Source organism: Zootoca vivipara, chromosome 3 (assembly GCF_963506605.1).
Source record: "Zootoca vivipara chromosome 3, rZooViv1.1, whole genome shotgun sequence".
NCBI classification, from domain to species: domain Eukaryota; kingdom Metazoa; phylum Chordata; class Lepidosauria; order Squamata; family Lacertidae; genus Zootoca; species Zootoca vivipara.
Window position 1 is genome coordinate 117,007,190 of NC_083278.1, and position 13,449 is coordinate 117,020,638.

Here is a 13,449-nt window from a genome sequence, read left to right on the forward strand (position 1 = left end):
GCAAGTAGCACCAAGTACCCATTGAACTGCCGTGTGGAGGGACCCTATTGCCAAAATGAGGTGAAAATGTTCAAGACATTCCTCCGGGGAGGTGACAAGGCAGAGCGAATCATGCATGGTTCATGCCTGCCTACCACCCACATTTTCAAAGAGTTGCAAGGCCCACACCCATGTCTGGGAGCCCCAGTAGAGATGTAAAATCTCCGGAAATTTTGAAGCTCGGAAAATGGAAATTTTCGGGGAAATTGAAAAAAAATATGCTACATTAGCACTTCCTTTTTTCTTTTCCAGATTGAAAGTCATTCTGTTACTTTAGAAACATAAAATATAACCATGGATAATTTTAATGGGCATAAAATTATCACAACTAGCATATTAAAAATATAGTGTATCCAAACAGGAACTGAAATTTAACTTGTCATTCATCACTGTTTGCTATGCAACATGCTTACTCCACCTCATTTTCATTTCTTTTATTATTATTTCATAACACTTCTCTGATTACCACAACAACACATATACTTTAAGGCCCTTTTTGTTGCTCTATATTTTCTTCCAGTGCTTTGAGGCCTAGTGAAGAGGAACAGAACCAATGCATACCACATGTATGCAAAAACAAAACTGAAACCTTTTTCCTTTCTGGTGACAACAGCACCTCCTAAAGGAAGAAATGTATCTTGTTCTTGCATTGGAGAGTTCAGTTTGTAACCTAGGACTTGCTTGTCCTCACAGAAACTAGAATAATCTGATACCATACATATTTTCAAAAAATGATTTATAAAATATTTGAACCCCTTATCTTAAAATATTTTATTCATCATGTTAAAATAAAACATTGCATAATCTATTTTTTATTTTTCCAATTTTTCCAATATTTCTTTTTCTTTTTAAATTAATTTTTATTCATTTTATATAATAACAAATATCACAACAACCAACAATAACAACAACACAGAAATAAGAAACAATAAACAAAAACACCCACCCCACAATTATATATATCTTATCCTCTTTACTAAACATTATCGTCTGGACTCCCCCCCCCCACTGATTCTCATCCCCCCCCCATCTTTAGCAATATTTCATCTATCATATTCTCAACCCCAATATCACAAAGATAAAATCACATTTCAATGTCATCCTCTTTTTCAGTTATATTCCTCTATTTCTTCCTCTGTCCACCCCTCCCATCCCCCACCTCCCCGCGACTCCCACTGCCACCAGAAGTCCCGAGGTGTAGCAGACAGGTAAAGGCGGCCCTTTTTCCAGTGAAATCTCACCCCCCTCCCCATCCCACCCCCCCAGCAATCCCCCCTGCCACCATGGGATCCCAGGGGGGGCGAGACAAACGGGGAGCAGCGGGCTGGCTCCACCACTCCCATATAACATTCCATCTTCCCTTATAATTTCTTGACATTTGTTATTTCTATAAGCCTTACAATCTACTTCATAACATTCATTTACCTAATGCTAATCATACAATTCATTTATAAAAGAAAAATATTATCATATTTCCTTCCCTAGCCTATTTTTTTCCAATTTTACGGGGAAAACAAAAAACGCTTCGGGGAACAAACAGGTTTTTTCCCAAATTTTTCTGGGGTTTTTTCCGGGCCTTCACATCTCTAAGCTCCAGAAAGTTGCTCAATGCTACAAGGGTCTCTGTCTAAATTTTGCTTGACCACTGGAGTGGGATCCCTCCCACCAGAGCAAGGCCACCCCATTTCTACCCTATAGTACAGCTTTGGGGTGGCCAAGTTAGAAAAAGATGTGGCCTACATGAGCATGCAATGCCCTTACAAAGCTGAAGAAGGAAGACATTAATCGTGACAGCCAGCTTCTGCGCTTAATGACAAACCAGGGGGATGGAAAGGACAGGAGTAAAGGATGAAAACAACCGGGTCTGTTTGCTCTGTGCAAATCCTGTAAATCCAACCCCAGAGGCATCTGGATTCTGGACAAATCAGTGCTAATCTGGAAGGGAAGCTATTAAGCTAAAGTCCAAGATTCAGCTGGGAAATTCAGAGGGGGAGAATTTTGGAAGCACCTCTGCTTTTGAGATACCACAGGTGGTTGGCACTAAGTTCTTGTATTTAACAAAATTTGCTGGTCAGTTAATGGGAAGGGGATAGTTGATTGAACAAATAATTACATTCTGATTGGATGAACTAACTAATGGATGAACTAACTAAATGTGGCAGTCGTAGTTAAAACCTGGCCCTTGGGCGAGAACTTAGCAGTAAGAGGTTTCCTTTACCTGTTCATGGCAGAAGAAAGATTGCCATCTCTGGATGAAAAAGAGAACATTATTACTCCATAGTCTGGCGGGTGGTCAATATTTCTCCTCCAAGTTTTAATTACCAGTGGGACTTAAGGATTGGACATTGTTTCTCTCTCGCTTTGCAATCGAAACAACTGTAGCACGTGGACTGAACTAAAAGCCTGAATTAATCAGCAAGTTAAAACATATTCAGCAACAAGCCAACAGTTGCTCCCAAGGAGTGAAAAGGAGCAGATGGGAAGTGGAGCTCCATCTTCCACAGTAGCTACTCTCAAACCCCCGAGCCCTGGTGGGAAGTGTGAACTATTTGAGTTGATGAAATCTGCTCCCATCTGCTTGTGCAGAATGAGAGTGTTAGAACGACAGAGGAAGCTCCCCACCCCTGGACGGAACAAATCTTCAAAGTCCTTACTCACCTCTGGGCTAGGGTGTTACACGGCGACCCCTTCCTCTTCTGGGAATCTGGGTTTGCCGGGTCTGCTGAACTGTTCCCGAGGCCACTCATGTTGAGTCAGTTCACACCTGAGGAGCAAACAAGGAACAAGGCTCAGGGACAGAGCAGAATAAAATGGGTAAAATCAAGATATTGCGTGGTCCGTCCAGAGCAGATTCAGGCTCAGGTGATCCAGCAGAGGAGATGTGAGGCAGATGCTTTCGAGTAGCTTCTCTTTCAACAACCACGTGACACCATAGCCCAACCTTCAACCAGCTTTTATGCAAAAAGCTTGACACATAATATTATGGCTTCTCAGCTTTGCTAACCTTTAGCAGGACTTTCTGAAAAGTGGTTGTCCCAACCGTGTTGTGACACATAGATGCACTAAGGCTAGCCAGACAAGCAGGTGGTCCGTCTTCGCTATGCTCTCCTCTTCCCTTGTGCCACCATCTGCTTTGGAGTTTTAGAGAAGCCCCCTGAATAAGTTTTCTTTGGGGGGGGGCTGCTTGGGGAAACAAGAGGGAGGAAGCCTTTCTCCTCCATTGCTGAATAAAGGTAGCGCTTAGCGAAGGTGCTGCAGGATGGAATGCACCCATTCAGGTTTTTCACCTGGGGTGACTGTGTTCTGGACAATTTTGAATCCTATGCAAATTAGAAGATTTTCAGTTTGCACTGGGAACTTCAGAAAAGTCCCAGAACAGGGGCGGGGAATCTCTGGTCTTCAAATGCTGTTGGACTCCCACCTCCCATCAGTCCCTGTCAGGCTGGCTAGTGGTCAGTTGGTCCAGGAACATCTGGTGGGAGACAGGCTCCCCCTTCCTGCCCTATAGAGCAACTTAATTTAACATGTTTATTTTAAACAAAACTGAATAAACCAGCCCCACCCCCCTGCTGCTGGAATAGAAGGGCACACAGCTGCTGCTGCATCCCCACACTGCCCTTCCCGAGCAGCCTTGCAAAGCTGGGATCCGGGGAGGGTGATGCTGGTGCGGGAAGAAAACAACAATCACGCACTGTGCCTCCTGCCCACACAGTGGGGAGCCTGGCCAGCCAACAAAGAACTTGGTGGGCACAAAGCAGGCACCCGCACGCTGGTACCCGCAACATGGCATGGCCCAGTGCTCTCCTCCTGGCATTGGTTGGGAGGAACCAACACCAGGAGAGGCGTGCCAGGCTGAGCAGCAGACACCTGCTTCGTGCCCCCTCAAAACTCTGCACACGGGGCCATGGCCCTTCTGATTCACTGTCATCAATGAACTTATCAAACAGAACATTTTCCTTGGAGAAATAAGCACTGGAAAAATCCCCATCACACGTCACTGGGCAATACCCAATGCACTGCTTCCACTAGCACAGGGTTTCTCAAACTTGGGTCATCATCTGTTTTTAGACTACAATTTCCATCATCCCTAGCTAGCAGTACCAGTGGTGGGGATGTTGGGAATTGTAGTCCAAAAACAGCTGGAGAGACAAGTCTGGGAAACCCTGCACCAGCACAATGACTTTGGGCAGCAAAACAGTTTCTTAGCCATGGTGCCTACTTATGGAATGCCTTCCCCTTAAAAGCTCTTTTAATGCTTTTAATTATTACTGTATTATTGTATTGTGGCACAAATGATTGTACACCGCACTGAAATCCCAAATAGAATGAAAGGCAGTATGGAAACGCCGTTGTCTAAATATATCTGGTTAGCTGCTATGGGAAATAGGATGCTGGGTTAGGTGGACCTTTGCTCTGATCCAGCAAAGCTCCTCTGATGTTTGAAGGAGAGAGGAGCATCAAGAGCCATCAACCTCCCCACTCCGCTCCTCAGCAAATCAAACAAAAGCATTTAATCCAGATCTCTGTGTGGAACCTGCAGGAAAGAGGCACAAGAACAAGCAAAGGAAGAAGTGCTGTAGAGATCAAACGGTCTTAGATCACCAGCAAGTGAGCTAGGCAAAGAGAGATGGAAAAGGAACTCAAATAGCAAGCTAGAACCTTAGCAAAGTACATTCACTAATAGCCCCTAATGAAGCTTTTTTAGGTCAAAATTCCACCCTGTGTTCCGCCCTAGGTCCCTAGTTACAGCTGTCCTTAAACGAAGTTTTTAAAGGTCAGTTCCTTCAAGGAATAAAAGTGTGGCACCCTTGGGATGCCATCTCCTCATTAACATTTCTCCATTGCTTTTAATTTTCAGAGGAAGATGAAGCAGACACCTTGGACACTTGTGAGGCTGAGTACTGCAGTCCTAAGGAGTAAACCTCATGGAACACAATGGGGTTTACTTTTGGGTAAACATGCACAAATCTCTAATCCTAGAAGTGTTTAACTTGGAAGTCAGTCCCAATGATATCATTGGAAGGAGGCAAGTGGTTTCTGCTTGTTACTAAAAGTTAACAGAGCCGCTTGCCCCAAGATGAACCTGTCAGTCTGAAAAGGACTGGGCCAAATGTTGTCATATAGTCGGTTTGAAATGATTCTTTGCATGAGGTGTGCTAACGTACAAATCACTTTATGAAGATGAAGGTGTTTGTTCAAAGCCAGAAATCTTTTTAGAAGTATTATCACCCCCAACAGATAATTCCCACCTGTGCCAGCTTTGGAAACCTTGGTCACCTGTCCTGATTTAAAAGAGAGAGAATAACCATAAAAATGAGAATACTGCTGTTCAAGAACCAGCAGCTGAGCCGATGACCACTGATATAATTTTATTTCTCTTCTGTGGCGTACTTGGAGTCTAAAATGATGCCAAAACAAATGTAATGGGGAGGAGGGGGGACAGACTTGGCCCTTTCAAAGCCAAGGACTGCAAAACTCATCTGCTCTGGGTACAAGAGCTATGCATTCATTACAGGCTTGATTTTAGCTTGTTTTTCAACCATTTCCTCCAGGGCTCTCCAATTTGCTTAAACCACTCTTTATTTATAGCCAGCTTTGGCTCTGCTTAAAAAAAAAAATTCACACCAGAAATTATTATGCCAATATGAAAACTCTTGGCCTGCTCACACTAGCCAGGAAACCATTCACAAAATACTTGAAATGCTGTTAATGAAAGCTAGGCCCTTTGTTCAAAGGGAATGTTTTCCAGGATCAGGGCCACAAACTACATATATACCCTCCCACCCACTCAAATCCCATTCAGGGAGAAGATAAGAAAGAAGATGGTGACCTTGGCAAAATCATCTGTATGTCCAATAAAGCAAAAGACAGAACTGCAGGCTTAGCTGAAATATTTGGCTCCATCTAGACTTGAGATGTAATATGTTCAGGGCTTCTTTTTAATTGTAAATCCAGTTTATTTTGCAATGGACCTTGCCAAGGCTGACAAGCCAAAAACAATTTAAACTATCCTAAAAATAGCTTTGATGGTGTAGTTGGAAAAATGTTTCGACCCCTAGAGCTCCAAATACGTCTCCCAGCTCTAAAGGTGATACTTGCTCCATGCGGCGGTGGAGAGAGCGGTGATCTACAGTTGTGCACACGGACAATCCCTGTACTCACTGCCTTTGCTCCACATCCTCTGCCCTCTTCTCAGTTACCAGAAGACGGATTCCTAAGAAGTGGGATTGTGCACATTCTATTCCGCTTGGACTCCAGAACTGACCCATATAACCCTTTGCCAACTCCTGTGATTCTTGAAACTGAAGCTTACCTCCAAACCTATAGCCTGAGGGATACATCCTGGGTTAGTTCCAGAAGCAAATCCACAGGTAATTAGAAGGCAGATTAGGGAGCTGCTGCTAAAGCAAGCATTAGATACTAAAACAAATATTTCCTGGGCAGCTTTTATTTATTGTTCTGGTTTCTGTCAATCAGATGCCTCCCCTCTAAGAAAACATAAACCGTCCTCAATTAGAGATGATTAAGAGCCATCCAAAAGGACTCATTTATATCTATATCTATATCTATCCTCTTTCAAAAACCCTATTGGAACTTCAAGTGTCTCTTCTTCTACTTTTGCAATTCCAAAATACTGAAACCACCTGTTGGCGCAGCAAGGAAACGCATGAATCATTAAGTAAACCACTCCACTGAGCCAGAAAGGGCTGGGCCCTGACTTGGTTTTGTAAGTGGAATTTTCTGTTTTTGACCTCCCATTAAGAGGAAACGGTCAACAGTCCACGTCAAGCCAGCCACATCAATAACAGCCAAGGAAAACAAGCACACTCCGCTGCCTGGGGGCGTCGTCAGGAAAGGGCAAGATTTCAGAGACCCATCTGTTACTGGACGGGTTACCATGCCAAATTCTGCTTGTGTTTTCTTCTCACCTGTTTCACGCAACCCATTCCAGCAACTGTGCAATGCAGGCTTCCTTCCACGGAACTGGACGATGAACCTTGACTGGCAGTTCCCAAGGCACTACCTTATTGTGGCCCAAATGCTAACAGCTGGCTCCGGATTAGAATCAAAAACAACTTCCCACAATCCTCTAAGCACAGTTGCTCTTCTCATCCCCCAGGCTAAGCTTGATGGAGAGGCTGACAGATGGAGCTACTGGCACTGCTGCCAGACAATATGTGGGGTGTACAGTCAGCAGAATCTCTTTCAAGGATGAGAAGAAGCACCGACCCAGAACCAAAGAATAAAGCTTCCATCAAGGAGCATTCACATGGAAGTTTCCCACATTAGTGGAGCCGTGAAGATGTTGATTCACCAATTTCCAAATGTTTTCTTAAAGCCTGCCTGCACATACCTGTGCTTCAATGGCAGGTTGAGCCATGCCACACATGCAAACAGGCTCCAGGAAGCTCAGGCTGAATGTGCAAGTACCTAACTGCAAGTTCTCAGCTGACGCTCAGGAAGAAATTCATGCAAAAGGAGACAGGACACCAAGTGAGAGACCCCAACTTTGGAACACAAACAGCGACCCAGTGCAGATGAAGCATGCCTTGCACCAAAAAGCACATCGATCAGATCCACGCAATGCACCCCAAACAGATGTGCCATCCAAAGGGCATTTCACATGTTATGGATTAAGGGTATACATAACACGGACATTCTGAAGCTGGTATCTATCACCAGGCAGTGGTTGGTCCTACCATCCAACATGGTGGAGCAGCTTACTTGGACCATAGATCTTGGAGCAGCGTTAAAAGGCAGCAAAATGCCTGTTTATAGTTACTACTATGTTTAACTACCATCAGGAAGGGGGTGTCATTTAGATTTTCGACTTCAGCTACCAAAATGTCTCCATTTGAATTGTTTGAATTGTTTTTTTTTAATTGGAAAATTTAATAAAAAGTATTTATAAAAAAAAACAAAAACAAAATGTCTCCAGCCACCAGCTCCCCTCGCCAGCAACTGAAGATCCAGAATCTACCTCATGCCTTTTTTATTTGCAATGCTCTACAGAAAGGGCAGGAACCCTTTATTCAGTCTGGGGGCCACTAATAGTGGTGGCCAGGGGCAGAAGTGAAAGTGGACAGAGCAAAGAGTTTGGATTTTATCTTTGTACAGTAGGCTACTTTCTGCAAACACTCACACACTTCTCTCTATCCTCCATCCAGGAAACAAGCAGCACAAGGAGTTCAAGGATGCATTCCAGTCAGGCAAAAATGTTCAATGATGCATTCAAAGAGGGTGTGTGGCTTGGGGAGAGTCTTGAGGGCCAAAGAGGGAGGCTTGGGGGGCCACATTTGGGTCTCCAGCCTAAGGTTCTCCACCCTTGCTTTACAGTTTAAAAGGGTGGGGAACTTTTGGCCCACAGGCCATTTTGGTCAAAGGACACCCACCTGTCAGTCACCTGACATCACAGGATATCAGGTACCAAGATCTTTTATCTCCCATCTGAGCACCAAGTTCTAAGATAAGTGATTTTCCTCAGTGCTAAAACTGAGATAAGCTTCTGCCTCCTCCTTTGACAATAAAGTTTACACAGAAAGCTGCCTGTAGAAATGACGCCAACTTACAATCCAAGACTGGAGCCTTCCTTTAAAGACATTATCTAAGCAGGAGAAAAGAAAAGAAACTTCACCATTACATGCTGATAGCAAAATAAGGTACAGAAAGATAAAAACTGTCATTGGGCTTCACTCAAACTAATAGAAGTTTTGCTATTGGCCACCAGAGAGGAAAAATGTTTCCCCTTGGCCAGATTTTTGTGAAGCACAGGTGATGCCTGCATGTTGACAGCCACCAGCACAAGATAAAATGGGTCCCAAAGGCATATATGGTCCTATGGCTGCTACCTATGAACAGCAACCAGCTCTCACCACTCTGTGCAGCAACTGGTTCTTCAGAAGCTCCCATGAGTGCCTCTTAAATGTTCACATCCAAGTGGAGCCCCTGCCCCCTGCCCTCCACTGCTAAAGCAACCCTTACCATGAGCTGTGCTCTGCACAGATGTTCTTGAAATGCTGTGAGTACCTGGTTCCAAAACTAGCCCTAGATCAAGAAGACCACAGCTGATGCTCAAGGGCAAACAACAGATGTGGGAAGATGGAAGTCTGAACCAAGCAGTCCAATAAACTGCTCCAATGCAAGTGCTGAGCCCCATATGTGCGGAGGCTTCCCATTCTTAGGGTGTGAAATGGGAAATGCCTTAAAAGGGGATTATCCTACAAATTCATGTAAATAGTTATGCCAATGGCTATGACTCCTAGTTACTACATGAAGTCTCAGAGGTTAGAACAGGCATCCCCAAACTTCAGCCCTCCAGATGTTTTGGCCTACAACTCCCATGATCCCTAGCTAACAGGACCAGTGGTCGGGGAAGATGGGAATTGTAGTCCAAAACATCTGGAGGGCCGAAGTTTGGGGATGCCTGGTTTAGAAGCAGAGTGTGCCTAATTACCAGAGGCTGGGGGATGTACAAGGGATGAGTAGCTCCTTCAGCATCTTATTTATGTGGCATCCAGCTAACTATTACTGAAAACAGAATGCTAGGATAGTTGCGTAACAGTTCAGCAGTCATTAAATTACAAAAGCAACATAAAGATTATAAATGGGACCAAAAGCATAAAGGGCTCAGAGTTCTCTTATCCACCCACAAATGTAGTCATGCATGGATTTGTGATATTTAGTTTCCCACACTTAGGGTCCCAAGGTGGCTGACAAAGAATATTAAAAACAATAAAGAATAATATAAAGGCTGAGTACAACAAGAAGAAAAAATGAATAGCATTAAGAAGAAAAAATGTTATCCCCAAAGCAAGACTCTGACTTGAATTCACCAGCAGAGAAACTGAAAGATTCCGAAATTACCACGTTTTCGCTCATTGCTGAGCAGTGGCTGAGCTGGATGGGTCTCCTTCAGGAGGGGGGGGGGGTGCCGCAGACAAAAAGGCCCTGTCCGTAATGCCTCCTTTCTTCACTTATTAAGGCATGGAAACATGAAACAAGTCCTAAGGTGTTGATCTGAATGTACAGGTAGGTACATCTGATATATTTCCAATGAATTCCACACTTACAAAAAAAACTAGGGCCCCTCCAAACAAACCGAAGGAAGCCTTCTGCCTCCACAAGATTTGAAAGGAACCACCATCCAGCTGGACCTCTCCACATGCATTTCTCAGCCCTGAAATGCTCAGGATTAATTACTAACAACATGGTATGTCAACTCAAATGTTTCCTGCTAAAACACCCTGTCTTGCCGGCTCTCCTATCCTCTCCCCAGAAGGTGACTGCTCTCTGGATGATTCCTGTATCTGACTCAACATATCAGAAATGATCACCATTCTAAGTGATGACATTAAAAGCATCAGCCTGAAACAAAAAATGAGCAGAAGTGACTAATAAAATACTGTTGCTTGAGATGATAGCAAGATTAAAACAAACAAAAAAAACACCCGTATTTCCAACAGCAATTAAAAACTTCAGCATTAACCACCATCATGTTCTGTCTGTACATGTTTATTTACATATGAGGAAGTTCCGTTTTAGAAGCCTGTGCTTCAACTGGTGGCCAGGCAAGTTAGCCAGGCAAAAAGGAGGGCAAACCGGGAGCGATGAAGCAAGGGGAGGCTGCAAGGATAAGGATAAAGGTGCTCTCTCCCACAATGTTAGGGACAAGCTTCCTCAGCGACATCTATGGGTCACTGCAAAAAACTGCCCGGCTCATGGTGCCAGTTTGAGCTTCTATTCTTCCAGTATCTTCCAGTACCTTTAAAGCCCTATATGGCCTAGGACCCCCGTACCTACAGGACCACCTCTCCTGGTACGCCCCACGGAGGACCTTAAGGTCCACAAATAATAACATCTTGGAGATCCCGAGCCTCAAGGAGAAGAGACTGGCCTCCACCAGGGCCATGGCCTTTTCGGCCGTGGCCCCGGCCTGGTGAAGCGCTCTGTTGCAAGAGACCAGGGCCCTGCGGGATCTTCCGAAGGGCCTGCAAGATGGAGCTGTTCCGCCAGGCCTTTGGTCAGGGTTTGGTCTGACTCCCTCTCCCCTTTCACAAGAACTTGCATGAAAGTGGCCTTCCAATTTTTCTCGCAGGCTCATATAAGTTCAGGACAAACAGTTGGGCCTGGTGAGCATTTAAGGTGCCCAACCCTAATCTGCAGGTTTCCATCTGATTGGATTTTATTCTGATCCTGATCTGATTTTAGGATGTATTTTAATTGATTGCCTGATTTTATGTTAATGTGTTATCCGTTTTATGTTAGCCGCTCTGAGCCCGGTTTTGGTCGGGGTATTAATAATGATGATGATGATGATGATGATGATAATCTGAAGCAACTGGCCACAGATGGAGAAATAAACATTCATTTATTTATTTAGCACCAGATCAGTGTGTATGATGCTTTACAGGGCAACAGACACCTCTTTTTAAAGAAGGTGGTCCCCTGTTCCAAAATTCTGACAAGTAGGGAACAAGGGATGGATTTGACCAATTACTTAGGCTTTTAAAAAAATCACCAATTTCTGGCACTTCATCCCTATATTTTAGCACCAAAGCATTTCTTGTTTCTGCTATTTTACAAATCTTTCTTTTAGTGAGATGAGTCACAGCCCCATCAACGGTGCTCTTTCTTTAAAGTTTGTTTAAACTTCACTCCTCCCGAGTAAGAGTCCCTTGCAGAAGCAGAAGCAGCTTTTGGGGAGCCCTGCACCTGTTTCATTCTTGCCTGTATGAAAACTAACTGCTCAGAATCTGAGGAAAGGTGGAAGGAATGAAGAGAGATGGAGAGGAGCAATTTAACCCCTGGGAGGTGGGATTTGCCTTAGCAAAAATATTTAGTGAGCATTTTTGCTCAGGTTTACGAATCTGTCTTATTATTAACAAACAACTTAGGTAAAATATATTTCTAAGTGCCCTTCATCCTTACAGATACCAGGTTAGTATACAAACAGTTTGACTCATACTAAAACAAAACACAATACAAAACCTCTCAAAACAATGAAGTAGAACACATTGCAAAATAATTAAAAACAACAGAGCAGCAAACACTTAAAATTTCTGAGCAAACAAAAAGGTTTTAAAGTTAAGTAGCAGCACCTAGAATTGGGCTTGCAAGCAAACAGGAAACTAATGCAGCTCTTTTAGAAAAGATGCGACGTGGTTCCACTGACTGTGCCAGTTAGAATTCTGGCTGCCTCATTCTGGACCAGCTGCAGATTCTGAGTCATCTTCAAGGGCAGCCCCACCTATAATGCATTGCAGTAATCTAACTGGTAACTCTTATGCAGAGTCTAACCCAGGCTTCCTTAACCTCAGCCCTCCAGATGTTTTTGCCTACAACTCTCATGATCCCTAGCTAGCAGGACTAGTGGCCAGAACAGATATGCTGGGAATTGTAGTCTCAAAACATCTGGAGGGCCAAGGTTGAGGAAGCCTGGTCTAACCATTCTCTTGTCTTCTCTGACTGGTGGTGGATCCCAAGAACACATTGTCCCCAGGGCTGCTACCCAAGAAGCTGGGACTGAAACTGTGACCCCACCCCGCATATGAAGCATGTCATCTGCCACTCAATTTATTGCCTTTTCTCCCTTACCAAAGCCGTTGGTAGAACACAATACAGTCTTCCAGGCGGTTGACAACACCAGAAAAAGGTTGCACGTTGCTCACAGACTCTGCCTAAAAGGCAGCACAGCATTCCTTCTGCCACACAATGGCTCTGCTATCTATGAACGCATGCAGAATCCGAACAGAGGATGCTACTTAAATCTCACTCAATTCTGGAGTAGCTCTTTCCATGCAAGCTTCGAAGGTACTAGAAAAGAACCAAAGCCCAGAAAGGATATTGAGTGTAAAAACTAGAATCTGGCAACCTATGTCCCTGAAGTATTTATTTACTTATAAAAATATTTACATATTGCTATTCAACATAAATATAAAGCAGAGTGGTTTACAACAACCATATATAAAACCATACAATAAAAAGCATATAAAATTTTAAAATCAGAAATCAGCTACCAGTTATGGAAAGGTGCATTCTTAACTGCCTGCATTAGCCTGACAGAATAGAAAAGTTTTGAGCTGGTGTTTGAAGGCGGAAACAGAAGGTGCCTGCTGAATCTCCATGGGCGGAGTATTCCGCAGGACTGAGCCATTGACACTAAAGACTCCGTTTCTTGATGCTGCCAAATGAGCCTCACCAACTCGGGGAAATTGTGTCAACATTAGCACACCCAGACATTATAACAACATAACGGAATAAAGCTTCGCATTAACATTCTAGATTGCGAGTGGATGGCACGTCCAATATGAAAGGACAGCATGATCCAGCCGCTGTGACATTTACTGATAAAAAAAGGAACAGGACAAAAATAATGTTTGATTAGCCACCAAATTCTACAAATGAGCAAAG

The 13,449-nt window shown here is 43.8% G+C and overlaps 1 protein-coding gene across 10 annotated transcripts in view; it reads right to left on the reverse strand.

Annotated features, from left to right (window-relative positions):
• The window catches only part of NCOA1 (nuclear receptor coactivator 1), a 268,356-nt gene that overhangs the window by 90,118 nt on the left and 164,789 nt on the right, over positions 1 to 13,449 (reverse strand). For all 10 annotated transcript variants that reach the window (XR_009557408.1, XM_060273185.1, XM_060273179.1 and 7 more), the window contains one exon: positions 2,698 to 2,803. Coding sequence is in view for 9 of the 10 variants with exons in the window: in XM_060273185.1 (XP_060129168.1) it covers positions 2,698 to 2,786 (89 nt within the window). In the remaining variant the exon portion in view is untranslated. The remainder of the gene's footprint in view (positions 1 to 2,697; positions 2,804 to 13,449) is intronic.